The sequence below is a fragment of the Seriola dumerili genome, unplaced genomic scaffold (genome assembly GCF_002260705.1).
Source record: "Seriola dumerili isolate Sdu_G_001 unplaced genomic scaffold, Sdu_1.0 BDQW01000068.1, whole genome shotgun sequence".
NCBI classification, from domain to species: domain Eukaryota; kingdom Metazoa; phylum Chordata; class Actinopteri; order Carangiformes; family Carangidae; genus Seriola; species Seriola dumerili.
The window spans coordinates 10964063-10977740 of record NW_019174323.1 but is presented as its reverse complement, the minus strand read 5'-3'; the positions used below and the strand labels follow the sequence as shown (position 1 = coordinate 10977740).

At 39.0% G+C, this 13678-nt stretch overlaps 1 protein-coding gene across 2 annotated transcripts in view; it reads right to left on the bottom strand.

Annotated features, from left to right (window-relative positions):
* Positions 1 to 474: 474 nt before the first annotated feature.
* Positions 475 to 13678, bottom strand: part of LOC111220001 (tumor necrosis factor receptor superfamily member 16-like) — a 30412-nt gene continuing 17208 nt past the window's right edge. The window contains exons 4-7 of one of the 2 annotated variants that reach the window (XR_002665038.1): positions 7687 to 7897; positions 5703 to 5863; positions 3653 to 4748; positions 475 to 3530 (exon numbers count right to left, since the gene is read on the bottom strand). Coding sequence is in view for 1 of the 2 variants with exons in the window: in XM_022742924.1 (XP_022598645.1) it covers positions 4405 to 4748; positions 5703 to 5863; positions 7687 to 7897 (716 nt within the window). In the remaining variant the exon portion in view is untranslated. Of the gene's footprint in view, positions 4749 to 5702; positions 5864 to 7686; positions 7898 to 13678 lie in introns of both variants that reach the window. The other variant, XM_022742924.1, reaches the window with a different exon arrangement.

Here is a 13678-nt window from a genome sequence, read left to right as displayed (position 1 = left end):
ATGTTATTTCATCATTCTTTTTTTTTTTTTTACATAATTACAGAGATTTATTGGAGTTCATTTTAATTTCATTATGGAAATTTTTATTTAGAATTGCCCCTTTTCAAAAGTCTGTCTTCATTTATTAATGGCACAGTGTCACATTTTATTTCATGACACTTTTCATAATGCCTCTTTTTACTTCCTGTTAGCTAAAGCAACACAATGAACTGAACGAAACTGAACGATTAAATAACATGTCATAATAATAAGTATTAGTAGATTATTTCACAATTTATTTATAGATTTTATAATCATATTTTAATAACAATATTAATATTAATTCCCAATATCTCATTTATATACATTTTTACTATTGAACACTTTGGGCTTCCATACCAATGTGCATTACGATTTAGGTTACTGTGTTCCTGTGGATGCAAGTGCGTGCTCTTAGGTTTGTGTGTGCATTGTTGGATCAATACAGAGCATAAGTGCATTTAAGAGCTTTATTAGTGGTTTTACTGCTTGTCTGCGGTAGGAATTTTGCAAATTCACATTAAGTATAGTACAGTATATGTATTAGTATACAAGGAACATTCAGTATTTCTCACATTTGTACAATTCAGTCCTGGTGCACTGTCAGTCTTGTCAATATGAGCTACATTACCAGGGCTTTTTTTTTTAATTTTTCATCCTCCAAAGACAGTCTTTTAGTTCCCCCTCTCCAACCTCCCACCACCATCTGCAAGATTACTTTGTTACTCTCAAGTGCAATATCGTGACGTGTTCACCTTCAGTTGGGTTTTCTGTTCAAGCAATTCAACTTCTGGCCAATTAAATCTCTAATATCGATCAAACCAAACAAATACTGTCCAAGGAATGGCCCCCAATCTTCAGTACCAGTTTCTGACAAACTCTCAAGACATGTCGTGTTGACTAAGCTATTGTAGAATGGACAAAAGGCTTTCAGGGAAGGTCTTTCTGTGGTGATGGATAATATTGAACACAAGCACTTAACAAAAATAATTTCTTTGGTGTCGTTAAACCAAAGTGAAGAGTGTTTCCTATTACTACCTACTATTAATTAATAAACTTCATCAATTTATCAAAGCAAAGTCATACTAAGACCTATAAGTTTTGTGCAACATTTCGGGTAACTAAGAACTTGCATTTCTTTCAACTTCTTACTTAAAATGCAACATGTGCCTTGAGTCAAAGCCTCAAGGGAAAAACGTAATAAAGTAGGTTGTACATATCTAGACTATAGTTTGTCTATTTTTGTTATTTAATGAATACTTACTCTTGCAACACTTAAAAAAATGCACATATGGGGTGTTTTCAATTTAAAGATATAGTCTGATATTTTGGGAAATATTGCTTTCTTGCCAAGACTAAGATAAAAAGATTGATACCACTCGATACCACCATTGATACCACTCTGTATATGTCTGATACATGTCAGCAGTCAGTTAGCTTAGCTCGGCATAAAGACTAGAAACTTATGGAAACAGCTAGCCTAGCTCTGACACAGCACAACACTTTTTTTTAACGTATTAAACAAACAACAGAGCCAAGTGAACTGTTTCCCTCTATATCCAGTCTTTTTGCTAAGCTAAGCTTCTGGCTCTAGCTAAATTTATCATAAACACGTCTAAGAGTGGCATCAATCTTCTCATATAGCTCTCAGCAAAAAGGTGAGTGAGTGTATTTCACTACTCAAGTGATGGAGATTTGAGTCTACAGTTCTGATTAGGTATTTTAAATATGTGTTCCCCATTTGTGTCAATTGCACCAAATACCTCACAAAGGTACCTCTCTACCCTTTGGACTTTCTTTTAAACTTGGACAGCACTGATATTGTAACAAAGTCCCCATTCACATATTATACAGTGGCACCTTCCAGGCGTTAACTAAGATAAAAACTGAAAATGAAAATTACAAATTATTTACAAGTTTAAAAAAAACAAGAACTCAAGAAGATATACTTACAAAAACAGAAATATACAACATCAGCGGACACCTGAAATAGTTCCCAGGCACTTGTGATGCAAAACAGACAAACATAATTACACATGTAAGTGCTACGATCTAGGACAATAAGAGAAACATAATACCATATACAATTGTTATTTGGGAATTAAAATACAACAAACTTTTGAGAGTAGAGTGAGAATACCTTCATTTAAAGTAACACTACAGCATGAAGCTCAGTATGCTAATGGTTAGTAACAATGTACAATCTGTACCCAGAGTAACAGATGAAGTGGTGATATAGGTAAGTTTAGCACAGTAAACTATTTGCTCCTTCACATTTTCCCCCAAAATAGACGATAAACAAAAAGGGGAAAAAAGTAGGTCTGATGGGTCATCAGTTGGCAGCACAATAATCATATTATAATTATGATGTTGAAGTATGCTTTGACAAATTCAAACCAAATAGGTGCAACACAATACAAAGTAAAAAGCACATAATGCCAGAGGAATGCCATTCTATACACAAACAAGCTGATTAATGCAAATGCAGATTCCTGGGTTTCACCTTTACATTTAAGTAATCCAAAACTTTTCCGCTTTCCTTTCGCCTGAATTCATCCCACATCCTTTGACGTATGTCTCTACTGGCTTGCCTTTTATCCAGAAGCCATTGTTGAAAACAATGAGGAAACGAGACACCCTTTTTCTTTTTTTTTTCTCTGTCCCGTTTCCCCACTCTAATTCACCTGTTGAAGGATTGTCAGTCGCAAGAGTCACTGCTTTGGATAAGCAACGTCTCCTCTTGAACAATTATAGATCGTTCAGTTAGTCATAGAGGGTGAAATATTAAGTGTTATATCGATGTAACACAATCATTTAAGATACCCTGAGAAATGAAGCAAAAAAGATAGAAAACCCTGGGTTTTTGCTTTGCATCCTGGTCATTTGTACTCTATGTACATTTGTTTTGTCTTGGGATTTGTGCACTGGCTGACAATGAGTTGCTAGTTTCTGCATGCTGTTTACTGTTAATGTAGCATTTCACCATCTATAGTGCACATCGCAAATCATACAATTTTTAGACATATTTGAAAGACACAGTTACCTTATCTTTTCTACTAACAGTGAGATTAAACAGTATATGGTCCCCTTGTAAGACTGCTCCATACAGTATATGGCAGGATCTGAAGTTTTCTGTGTCTCCTAGACTAAACAACAATGCAAATACATACATGTTCTGTGTGTGTGTTTGTATAGTACATGCATGCATGGCTACATACTGCAGGTCTATGTGTGTACTGTATGTATGTATAGTATGTGCATGTCTCTAATTGATGTGTGCACTTGTCTCCTTATGTACATAAAGAATACATGGTTGTTACTGGGTGACTTGAGTTTTGAGTCCCACGTCCTTCCCTTTTCTGGGTCAGTATGAAGGATTCTGTGTAGGAGCTCCTGTGTTACGCAGATAGGCCCAAGCACATAGACTGGAGTCTCATGTTGCCTCGGTCAATGATCTGCCCCACAGACCACCTGGTTGGCAAAGTCCAGCCAGCAGTTCATCTAGAACTTGTCTGGGGAAAAAAAAGAGTCTGCAGAAGTCATTTAAGACAAAGCCAACATCGAGATTAATTCCACATGTGCTGGAACTCCATGTTTTAAATCTAACACAAATATTTAAAAGCAGAGTAAATACCTGTACTTGACTTTTGTTTTTGCTGAAGGAGAAAAGGTTCATTTGAAATGCGTCCAAGCGTCTTTCCTCAGATTGTCATATTTGCAAAGATCCAGATACTCTGTGGTATGCAGGCCTCAATCCGGTAGCAGTAACAGACACAAGCCATTTGTCAACTTAAATTCAAAAAGAGTAACATGGCATGTAAGTAATGTCGCTTGTCAGGTATGGTCTGGAGACGTTTACTCCTCTTTGGTAGCATGGATTTGAAAAGTAACATGTAGAGGTACGACACTGGCTTATGAAGGCTATTAGTAAGGGCCACACTGACTATTCTTGTTTAAGAATGAAGAATAAAGATGCAGAGGATCAAGAGCCAGGTATCCACTTTAACTTCAGTTCCAAGCCCACTGCTGCTCCATGGTTAATAAAGTCACATGAAACGGTCAGCTGAATGCTAAATAGTGTGGAAAATGACTGATTACACGCACATCCTGACAGTTAAATGAAAAGTTTTTGCTTCTTTCGCATTGATTTGATTCAGGAAATTGATATTCATTCAGTTTTATCTGATTTCTGGCCTCTTCCTTTCTGGACTGTTGATTAAACATGGAACGATTCATCAAGATTCATGGCATTTGATCATCATGGTACTGCTGGCTTCAGGAGGGAACAGCTTAAAGCGGTTATAGCATGAATTATGTGGATTGTGGGAGGCCACAGAAGAATTTTAAGGCTAAGGTTCAGGTGGTTTGCTCTCTGTTAAGCTTAAATCACACTACAGAGGTGGCGGTTGGCTTTGCAGCAGTTGGGCTCAGCACAAGACTCTGGGCGATGTCATCGCGGTTGATCTTGCGCAGTGCTGTGCACAGCGTGTCGATGCTGGCGCAGTCCTTGCTCGCCCAGTCGGACAAGAGTGCGCGGACAGGATGCTCTTCCTGCCGGAAAGTCGCGATCCGCTCCTCCTCGTACCCGAGAAGGCCCGCCAGGTTGCACCAGTCGCTGTCATCCATGTGGTCGCAGTCATCTCCCTCACTGCCCCTGAACAGCAGCTTCTCCACTCTCTCTCTGGTGTGAAGAGGAAGGAGCAAACAAGGCTCATCATCCATGGTGACAACTGCAGAGGGAAAAGAACAAGTTCATTATTTGAATTATTTGATTTATTTACAGTATATTGAGCTTTCCTTGAAACAATACTAAATGAGAAAAAACATTTTTATTTTAACAGAATTCAGAATACTTTCATAAATGAATTATATTAAATTCAAATAATGGAATAAACAGAAATACCCATTTTTATTGCTCTCTATGAGCTTTTCAGCTGGCTGTAGATAATAGTAGTGTTGAAGCAGCAACAGTGGTTTGTTTGGAGTACATATAAGAAGCACCTCTCTGTTTGACTGCTTCCAACATCATTACAAAAACATCATAATAGAAAATCCAAGAAAAAGGCACTTGAACTCTGGCCCCACAGTCTGAGTGTCAGGTCAACAGCAATGATTATTTAGCACCAAAAATATCACACATCCCAGAGATGACCACTTTAAGATACTGTCCAAATATGGAGAGAAAACTGCTGTCCAAATACTTTTTTCCTGCTGCTTACACCACTTTATTTTCTTCATTTACCATTATCTGGGCAAGCATGTAGCTTTAAAAGTCCTAAATTCTCTCAAACTGGTTTTTCAGGGCTGGACTGGAAACTCTCAGGAGCATGTGCTGCCAAAAAAACAAACAAACTCTATAGCTCTGTCAGTGTTGTAATCCTTGTTTGCTGATTTGCTACAGTAACTTCTTTTCTTTTGAGTGACATGGTGGGACAGTTTAGGGTGCAGCCGATAGTTTGCTCACATTCACAGAAACTCAAAATTCAGGTTGGCTATCAATCAGACGTATCTGTGAATTTGAAGAAAACTCATTAACGGGAATTCAGTGCCAGATAAACACTGACTTCTTTGCTGAGATGTGCTTACACCCAATTTAAGTACAATAATTTGATAAATGAGGACTGTCGTATTTCTTTTGCATTAAGGGAGTGGCCCCTTTGATGGCACAGATATTCGTGTGTTACCTGTCTGTGCTTGAGTCTGGCCCTGCTGCTCCTGCAGACTTTGGCTGTCCACAGAAATGCCGCTGTCGCTGTGCAGCTTCTCCCCCTCAGGGGATGGCGTCTGGTTCTGGTTAGCTGTACAGTTATTGGCTCCTTGCTTGTTCTGCTTACAGCTGTTCCACCTGAATGAAAATGAGTCGGAAGAGGAGAAAAACACAATTCAGGAAAAAAGCTTGATCCAAATCCCTCTGTAGAAGTTATTTAAGTACCTATTTTAACCTGCAATGACAAATCTTTTGGCTTCATGGGGGCAACAGAAACAAGCTGTGAACACAACACTGACATATCATTTGATGTAGCAAACTTGTTAGCAAACAGTACAAAAGCAACAGAGCAACATTAACATTCATTTTCAATCTCCTTTTACCTCTGATTTTGGTCTCCACCAACTCCTGAGGGAAATATCTGACTCTTTAGCTGCTAAATGCTCCACTATGTTTACCAGCTACTCACTGGCGCTGAGCAGGTAGTGTACACAGTTTATATTAGCTGTTTTGTTGAAAAAAACTCACCTGCTATAGCCAAAAACTATACTGAATAATCAGTTTTATTTATATAGCCCAATATCACAAATAACAAATTTGCCTAGCACAGCATAGGACACCCTTTGTCCTTTAGACACTTGAATTGAACAAACTGACCAAAGGAAACGCACAAGAAAAAACAAGGGGAAAAATGTATGAAACGTCATGGATAACATCTGAAATTAGGAATGTGAATGAAAAAATTGATGCCTTTCAAGTATCTCACTGGTGCAGAAAAAAACCTCATTAAATTGCAATCAGTAAGGATTTGTGCATAGCCATACCAGCTAAAAAAAACACCTCGATTTAAAAAAAAAAAAAAAAAGAAAAAAAGAAAAAAAAAGTAGGCTTGCATAATCTGACATTATTATCAATACTTAGTAGGTGTGCCATTTCATAACAGATTGTGGTTACTTGCTCTGCCAAGAACACCTAACCATGATCTGTAATGCCTATTACACAGAATATTACACAGTGATCAAAATATGGTAATAAAACTAGTTTACACTGAGGTAAGTTCTTCAGAATTTGAAAGATATTAATATTCAAACAGAAGTGATGACGGAAGGTAAATCGTCCTCCTCACAATTCACTTCATATAGTAAGTTAGTTCAAAGATATTCAGTGAGACAGTCGCAGCTAAATGGTTAAACTCCTGCTGTCAGCTTCCCTGTTTACCCACCTATGTTTGGGTCTGTCTCAAGGCTTCTGTGTTTGAATGTATAGACTTGCAACACTTGCCATGCCATACAACACAGTCAGATAAACATATTGTGTATTCAATATTTAAGCAGTAAACAGTTGGGTGTCTGTAGACATAAAGAGAGAAGCCTCTCGGCTATAAAAGAGAGTAAACAGGCTGTATTGTGACCCACAGGACAACAGTGTGCTCTCATCCAGAAAAGCATGATTTCATAAAATATGAAACTGGGGAAATTGTAAATGTGATTGGGTTTTGTTGTTTATATGCATTTGTAATGAGCTTCAGATGCATTTTCTTTTCCTTTCACTTCCCTTCAGTGTTCAAGGATAAGTTTGAAGGGTCAAAAAGACAAAAAAATCTATACAAAGTGGGGTCGAAAAATCTGAGACCACTTTCCCAGAATGGGTCTCAGACTGTATATTTCAATAATTCCAACTGACTTTTCTCTCCTTTCAGTTTTTTTTCTCAGAATTTAGGATATGTAGGATTACGGCCGTCATTCATGGACATTCGTGATTATATTGCCAGCCCAGTTGTTGCAGTCCACCCAAAAAATTCTTTCAGCCTACAATTTGTTCTTACGAAACACTGTCATGCTTGTCTTTCTGAAAAAGGGGCAACTTGAAAATACATCACTCTTACTGGCAACTACTTTGGTTCATCAGGAATCATAGTGCATCATTTTCAAATTCTGTTTCATGCTCTTTTCTGTCCTTACTTCTTGAAGATGATGAACGCCACGAGGCCAACCACGACGGCTGCAAGGATCGAGCAGTAGATGGGAATGAGTTTGTCGTTCAGACCCTGATAGAGCCGCTCCTGGGAATCACCGTTGGTGGTAGTGGTGGTGCTGTCTGTAGGGCCCTCTGATAGAAGGTCTTCATAGATGGACGTGGATGAATCTATGAATGGCGTGGTCATGTAGCGAACTGTGAAAGACAAATTGATAGAGAAAATCTATATGAGCTTCCTGAATATATGAAACCAAAGCAACACTGCAATGACAGTCATTTACTGCACATTTTCGATAGTAAGTCAATTAAAGCTACATTAACTGTTTTTTTGGCCACTTGGGGGCAGTAGAAACTGGCTGTAAACATACAATGGCAAACTTGTTCACAAATAGTTGCTGTTTATGCATTCAGCAGATAATGAGCTACATTAGCATTCACCTGATGTCATGTTTCTAGCCACCATAAGTAATTTGCCTTTTATCACTGTTTTGGTCTCCACCAACTCCTAACCAGCAACACCTCCTGGAAATATCCTATACTGTCGTTGCTAAATCCTCCAGTATTTTCACTAGCTAGTCTGTAACGTTGTCTTCTGTTTGGTGCTGGGAAGGTAGTGTACAGAAATGTTTTTTTCTTTTCTTGCTTAAAATAGCTGCTTGCTATGGCAGAAATGAATCAAAGTTGCATACCCTAAAACCACAACAATGAGCTGAAAGATGCTAAAAAGCTCTGTGGAAATTATACATAGTTTGTGTAATCATTCGATCCATGTGTGACCTCCCTACATAAAACCACTTTAGAATTAATGTTATGTGGAATTGGGACACAGCATTAGTCAAACAATGGAATTTCAAGAAATAACTTTTGAATTGAATTTCTTTGCTTGGACTTAAGATCATAGATAAATTCCTCAAAAACAGGGGTTGCCCCTCCATCAGGAGCAGCTATAGATTCTTTGATACCCTGATCAGGATATTTTAAGCTTGAAAATATGTTTGGAAAATGGTGTCCAAGATTTAAATACAGCTACAAACATGACACTGAGACATAGGTCATCTACTGTATCTTCAAGCTCCTGTCACTGTTTTCTCTTCTATCCACCATAGCCAGTGTAACCATAAATGTCTCTTATGCTGCCCACATACAACAAGTGCACCCACACACACATTACAGACCACATCACTTGGTAATTTCCCTTTCTCCCTAGGCAGCCATTAACGAGGGTAAAAGCAAGTTTGTCCATCCAGTTCTTCCCACTTTCTTCCAACCATTAACGCTAAACAGACCTGTTCACTCCTCACCACGGATGTGGAAACCTATCCTCGCCTGTCACTTACTTACAGTTACTCACATCAACAACAGGAAATCATCCCGTTGATTTGCAAGGCCTCTAAATACCCCAGGAGAGTTGCTGAGTGCAAGGTGGCCATTTTTCACTAATGAGGCGAAAACATTTTTAATGAATGCTTATTTAGATGGATGCACAGCTGCTTTGGGCCGTTTAGCTGAAGGAGGATGTGATAAGTACTTTAAGGCAACACCAATACACTGAACATCCTGTTAAGTTATTGTGCCAGATGTCCATCATTCTTAATCATTAACCTGTAAAGCCATTGATTTTTTTCACTAAAATACTTAAAATGACATTGGTATCATATTACACTGAAGCCTAACAGGAAACTTGCTGCCTTGCAGGGTTATCCACTACACTGTGCCAATTGTATTTGACATGTGACACATGGCAAGTGAATTTTAATACGTGCAGTATTTGTAAATATAAACTATTCAAGGATGTCACAACTGCCTGTTTGTTTTGCTGCTAATTTGTTAGCATTGGTCCTAAGCCAGTTTCATACTTGTTTCCCACTGGGTTCAGTGAACCATGTGCTGCTGTTAAGTGACCTTTCAGCTCACTCGTCATGGCACAGTTACAACTGGCTAGCTAAAGCCACAACACCCCCCCTCTTCCATAGATGAAACAATCATAAACCTTATATTTCCATCATCTTGTTGCACCCTCTTCTTCTGCAACAGTTTAAACACACCAGACTGGAGATTTAGCCACCAAATGTTTATCTTGACAGACGATATTTGCATAATGGTAGTGGATGGCGTCGGATGAGTGTGATGCTAAATGGGTGGAGTTTTCTGAATAAAAATACCAATATATTGTGAATATATCTGTGAACAAAAAGACCCTAAGAAACACAGAGAGGATGCTATTGATGCATTGCAACATATCAAATTCCTTCCCATCCTCTTCACTATCCCCCCCATAGCCAAACACAGACACATACACACCACCATCACTACCATGGTTTGTCTGTCTCTCCTTGGCTGCCTTGACCTCCCATCAACACAAACATACTCGAAATCAGACACCATTCATTGACAGAGATCCTCTTTGTCCAGCACAAATGCCCCCTCCCCATCTTTTTATCTGTCAATCCTCTCTCTATCCATTTTGCCTCAAGCTATTCTCTTGCTCACTCCTATCAGGCATTTCATTCTCGGTCAATCAGTCCTACGGTCAGGTGGACGGCACTTTTTCTCCCTCGCTCAACCAAATTTCTCTTTCAAAGCGCCTTCTCTGAAAGCAAACACTATCATTTTTGTCTAACCTTTCTGGTTACGTCTTTTTAGTCTTTTTTTTTTCATTAACCATCCATCCATTTTCTCCCCACGTCTCTGCATCATTACTGTGTTCTCCCTCCTCCCTCCCTCTATAATTAACAGCTAAATCAAGGCCCTAAGTGCCTTTTCCTGAGCCACTTGCTCAATCTCTCACATTGGATGGTCTGGCCTCACTGCGGGTTGACCTCCTCCTGCTTAGCTCAGCTTCTTTCCAGTCCACACAGAGCTCAGTGGTTACCAGACCAATGCTCTCACAGAGAGTTATCATGTCAAGACATTTTAGTGATCAGCTCAGCAATGATTATCCATTTATCAAAAATGCATCAATATCAGACGCCAGTAAAACAAAAGGCATGTGTGAAATTTTAGAAAATGGTAAACACAAAGATGTAGCAGCTGAGACAAATGGGAAGAAAAAGCTATGTTGAAGGTAAATAGGAAGAGATGTACAGCTCAGGACATAATGATGGAAAGTACCAATACACTGTGTTACTATACTGACTTAGAAAATGAAAAATAATGCAAAATCTTGGAAGGAGTAAAAAGAATAAGAAAGCCTTTTGTGCCATCAAGATTACTCTTTAAGACGAGTAGAAATACATACACTTGAAATAAGATTATTTCATTCCAACATTTAAATGTGGATCAATATATGGAAATCACATGTCCAATAGGAATACACTGCACAATTTCCATCACACATATTTGTCTCTTGACATCTGAAATATCTTTTTAATTTATCTAATCCAGTATTTCTAAGCAATACGTTATATATTACTTTTTTTTAAAAAAATGTCTCAAATTGGTCTTCTATGGTGTTCTAGCCCTGGTCCTAAGGCCAAATGAGACAGACAGTAGAGCTGAAAAGACATAAAATTAATATGAAATATTTTGATGATCATGAAAACTTGTTTTTGTCTCATATTCCAGTAAACTAAATATCTTTGGGTTTTAGACTCTTGTTCAGACCAAAGAAGGCATCTGAAGTCATCACTTTGGTCTCCGAGGAACTATGATGGGCATTTTTCACTCATGAAAATAAGATTAATTATTAATCCTTAGTTGCATCCCCACTGTAGCATGTACATCATATGTATTCTAAAACTGTAAGAGTGCAAATTTAAACACATGCTGCTGTTCCCATTGCCAAAATGTGGCAGTAGCTTGTCATTAAAATCATAAAACTTGAAAGGCATGGAGCTGTCAAAATTACAGGATCAGCAGCTCCTCTGAACAAACCATTTGTTCCATTATATGGTTGTTAGTAAAATTACCGGGACTTTCCTCCTGGGTTTGTCTGTTAATAATTAACTTGTGACAGGAAATCTGGGCACATGTGTACTTGCCAGCATTAAATGAGTAACTATATAAAAAGAACTATGTTGTTGTCGTTGCTCTGTGCCCTCACACGAGTGTTTATGTATACAGTGGGAGTGTGTGTGTAATCTGTGTTCAAAGTGTGTATGTGTGGGGTTCTCTGCAGCAGCCACACCTGAGTTAAACTCGTTATTCCAACCTCTTGCAAACAGGTGTTGTTGCTGTTTCAACACCTTACGCTTTGAAAGCTGACTTTGGATTCAAACTAAAAAGGAAAGGAGGAGCTTCCGACACAAGCAAGTTGTGTATTTTTATTATATGTCATTACACCTGAGTGCAGCTGAGACTGCTGCCAAGACCTGCCCAACAAAACCTGAAATGCCTTCACCAATGATGGACATTTTTAAAGTATTCATGTTGTTACAATGAGCACAAGTGAGTGCTGAAGAATGCTGTTGCCCCTGTTTTGCTGATCTGCTTTTGACATTTGCGATTTCTTTTGTTTTACCTACCTTTACATGAACCATCTCATTTTTCTGTCCACTTGCTCCTGACTGAACACACCCCTGAATGTGTCTGTGTGTTGGTGAATATGTACCGGGTACATGTGTGCATTCCTGTGTGTGTGTGTGTGTGTGTGCTTGTGTGCTTGTGTGCACGTGTGTGTGCCTGTTCTGCGGCAGAATGTGATCAGCACTCGTAGAGGTCAACCAGAGAAACCCGAGAGTGCAGAGGAGTAACTCCATCGCTTTTATCGACCAGGCCACGTTCTCAGCATCTGCTCTTTCTCTCTCTCTCATGCTTTCTCCATCTCTCTCCACTCTGCAGCTCTGTGTTCCCCTTCCTATGTGCCACTCTTATTGTCATTTATGTTCTGTTATACAATTAAGCTTTGGATTTGCTTGTCATCGTGGTCTAAATTTTGGGCGCCACTTTCTAGGAAGGAACCCTTTGTAAAGGATTTTGAAGTTGTAATTAATGGCTTTATTAATGATTATTAAAACATTTACTAATGTTTATAGACAAACTGTATGTCAGCCACTGTACACATTTTTGGAAAAACAATACAATCTTAATTAATGGACTTTTATGATCTGTAAAGAATGTTGAAACACATAAATTTCAGAAAACTACAAAAGCAGCTTTCAATGTGACAGAAACAACGTAACAAATGAGCATCAACACAAAAGTCCATGAAATTCCCTTTTTTATGCCACAGTGTAGTAATTCAGCTCTAGGCAGCTATGACAGATAAGAAGATAAATATCGCTGAGAAAAAGGCTTGGCTTGGCAGAGACACAACTCCCCAACACATGCTGTAAATCCTCATGAGGACAAAACCTTGACTTCCTAAGCAGAACTTCTGGCAATGAATGAACGGCACGAGCGAAAGCGCAAGTGTTGTGGTCACCCTTGGACCAGGCTCACTCATGCCAAATCAGCTCCGAAAATTTCCCCTGGAACCTCGAGGGGCAAATTCTTGAGGGATGGTAGGCGACTTCAGGAGACTGAGTCATGGCCACAAGAGGTCAATTCTTGCTTGGCACCACGGAAAGAGATGCAGTCGACTTTAAAACTTCCTTTATCATGACAATGCTCACTCTGTGTGGAGCAGGGAGCAAAAGGGTTAAAGAGAGAAGGTCAACTGTGGCCCTACAGCCCAAGTCAGTAGAGATATAAGTCAGTAGATGTGTGGAAACCAAGCTATAGCAACACAATGAGTGACTGTGCAATACAAAGACGGTGAATTGTTTAGTCAGTCTGGGGTTGAGGATTCTTCACAACTATTGATGTGGTAATGCTTTGGACACAGGAAATCAGGAATGTTGATGGCATTTTGCCCTTTATCATTTTCACCATTTGTCTCCCGCTCTTTATATGTCTGTCGGATGTTTGCTGGAACTGACCATTTGATAGCCCCTCCCATACATAGTGATGGTCCAATCATAGCAGAGCAACCACAACCAGGCAATGGCAAGCCTGTCAAATGTTGGAAAACTCCACATGTGCATGGTGCATGGGGCT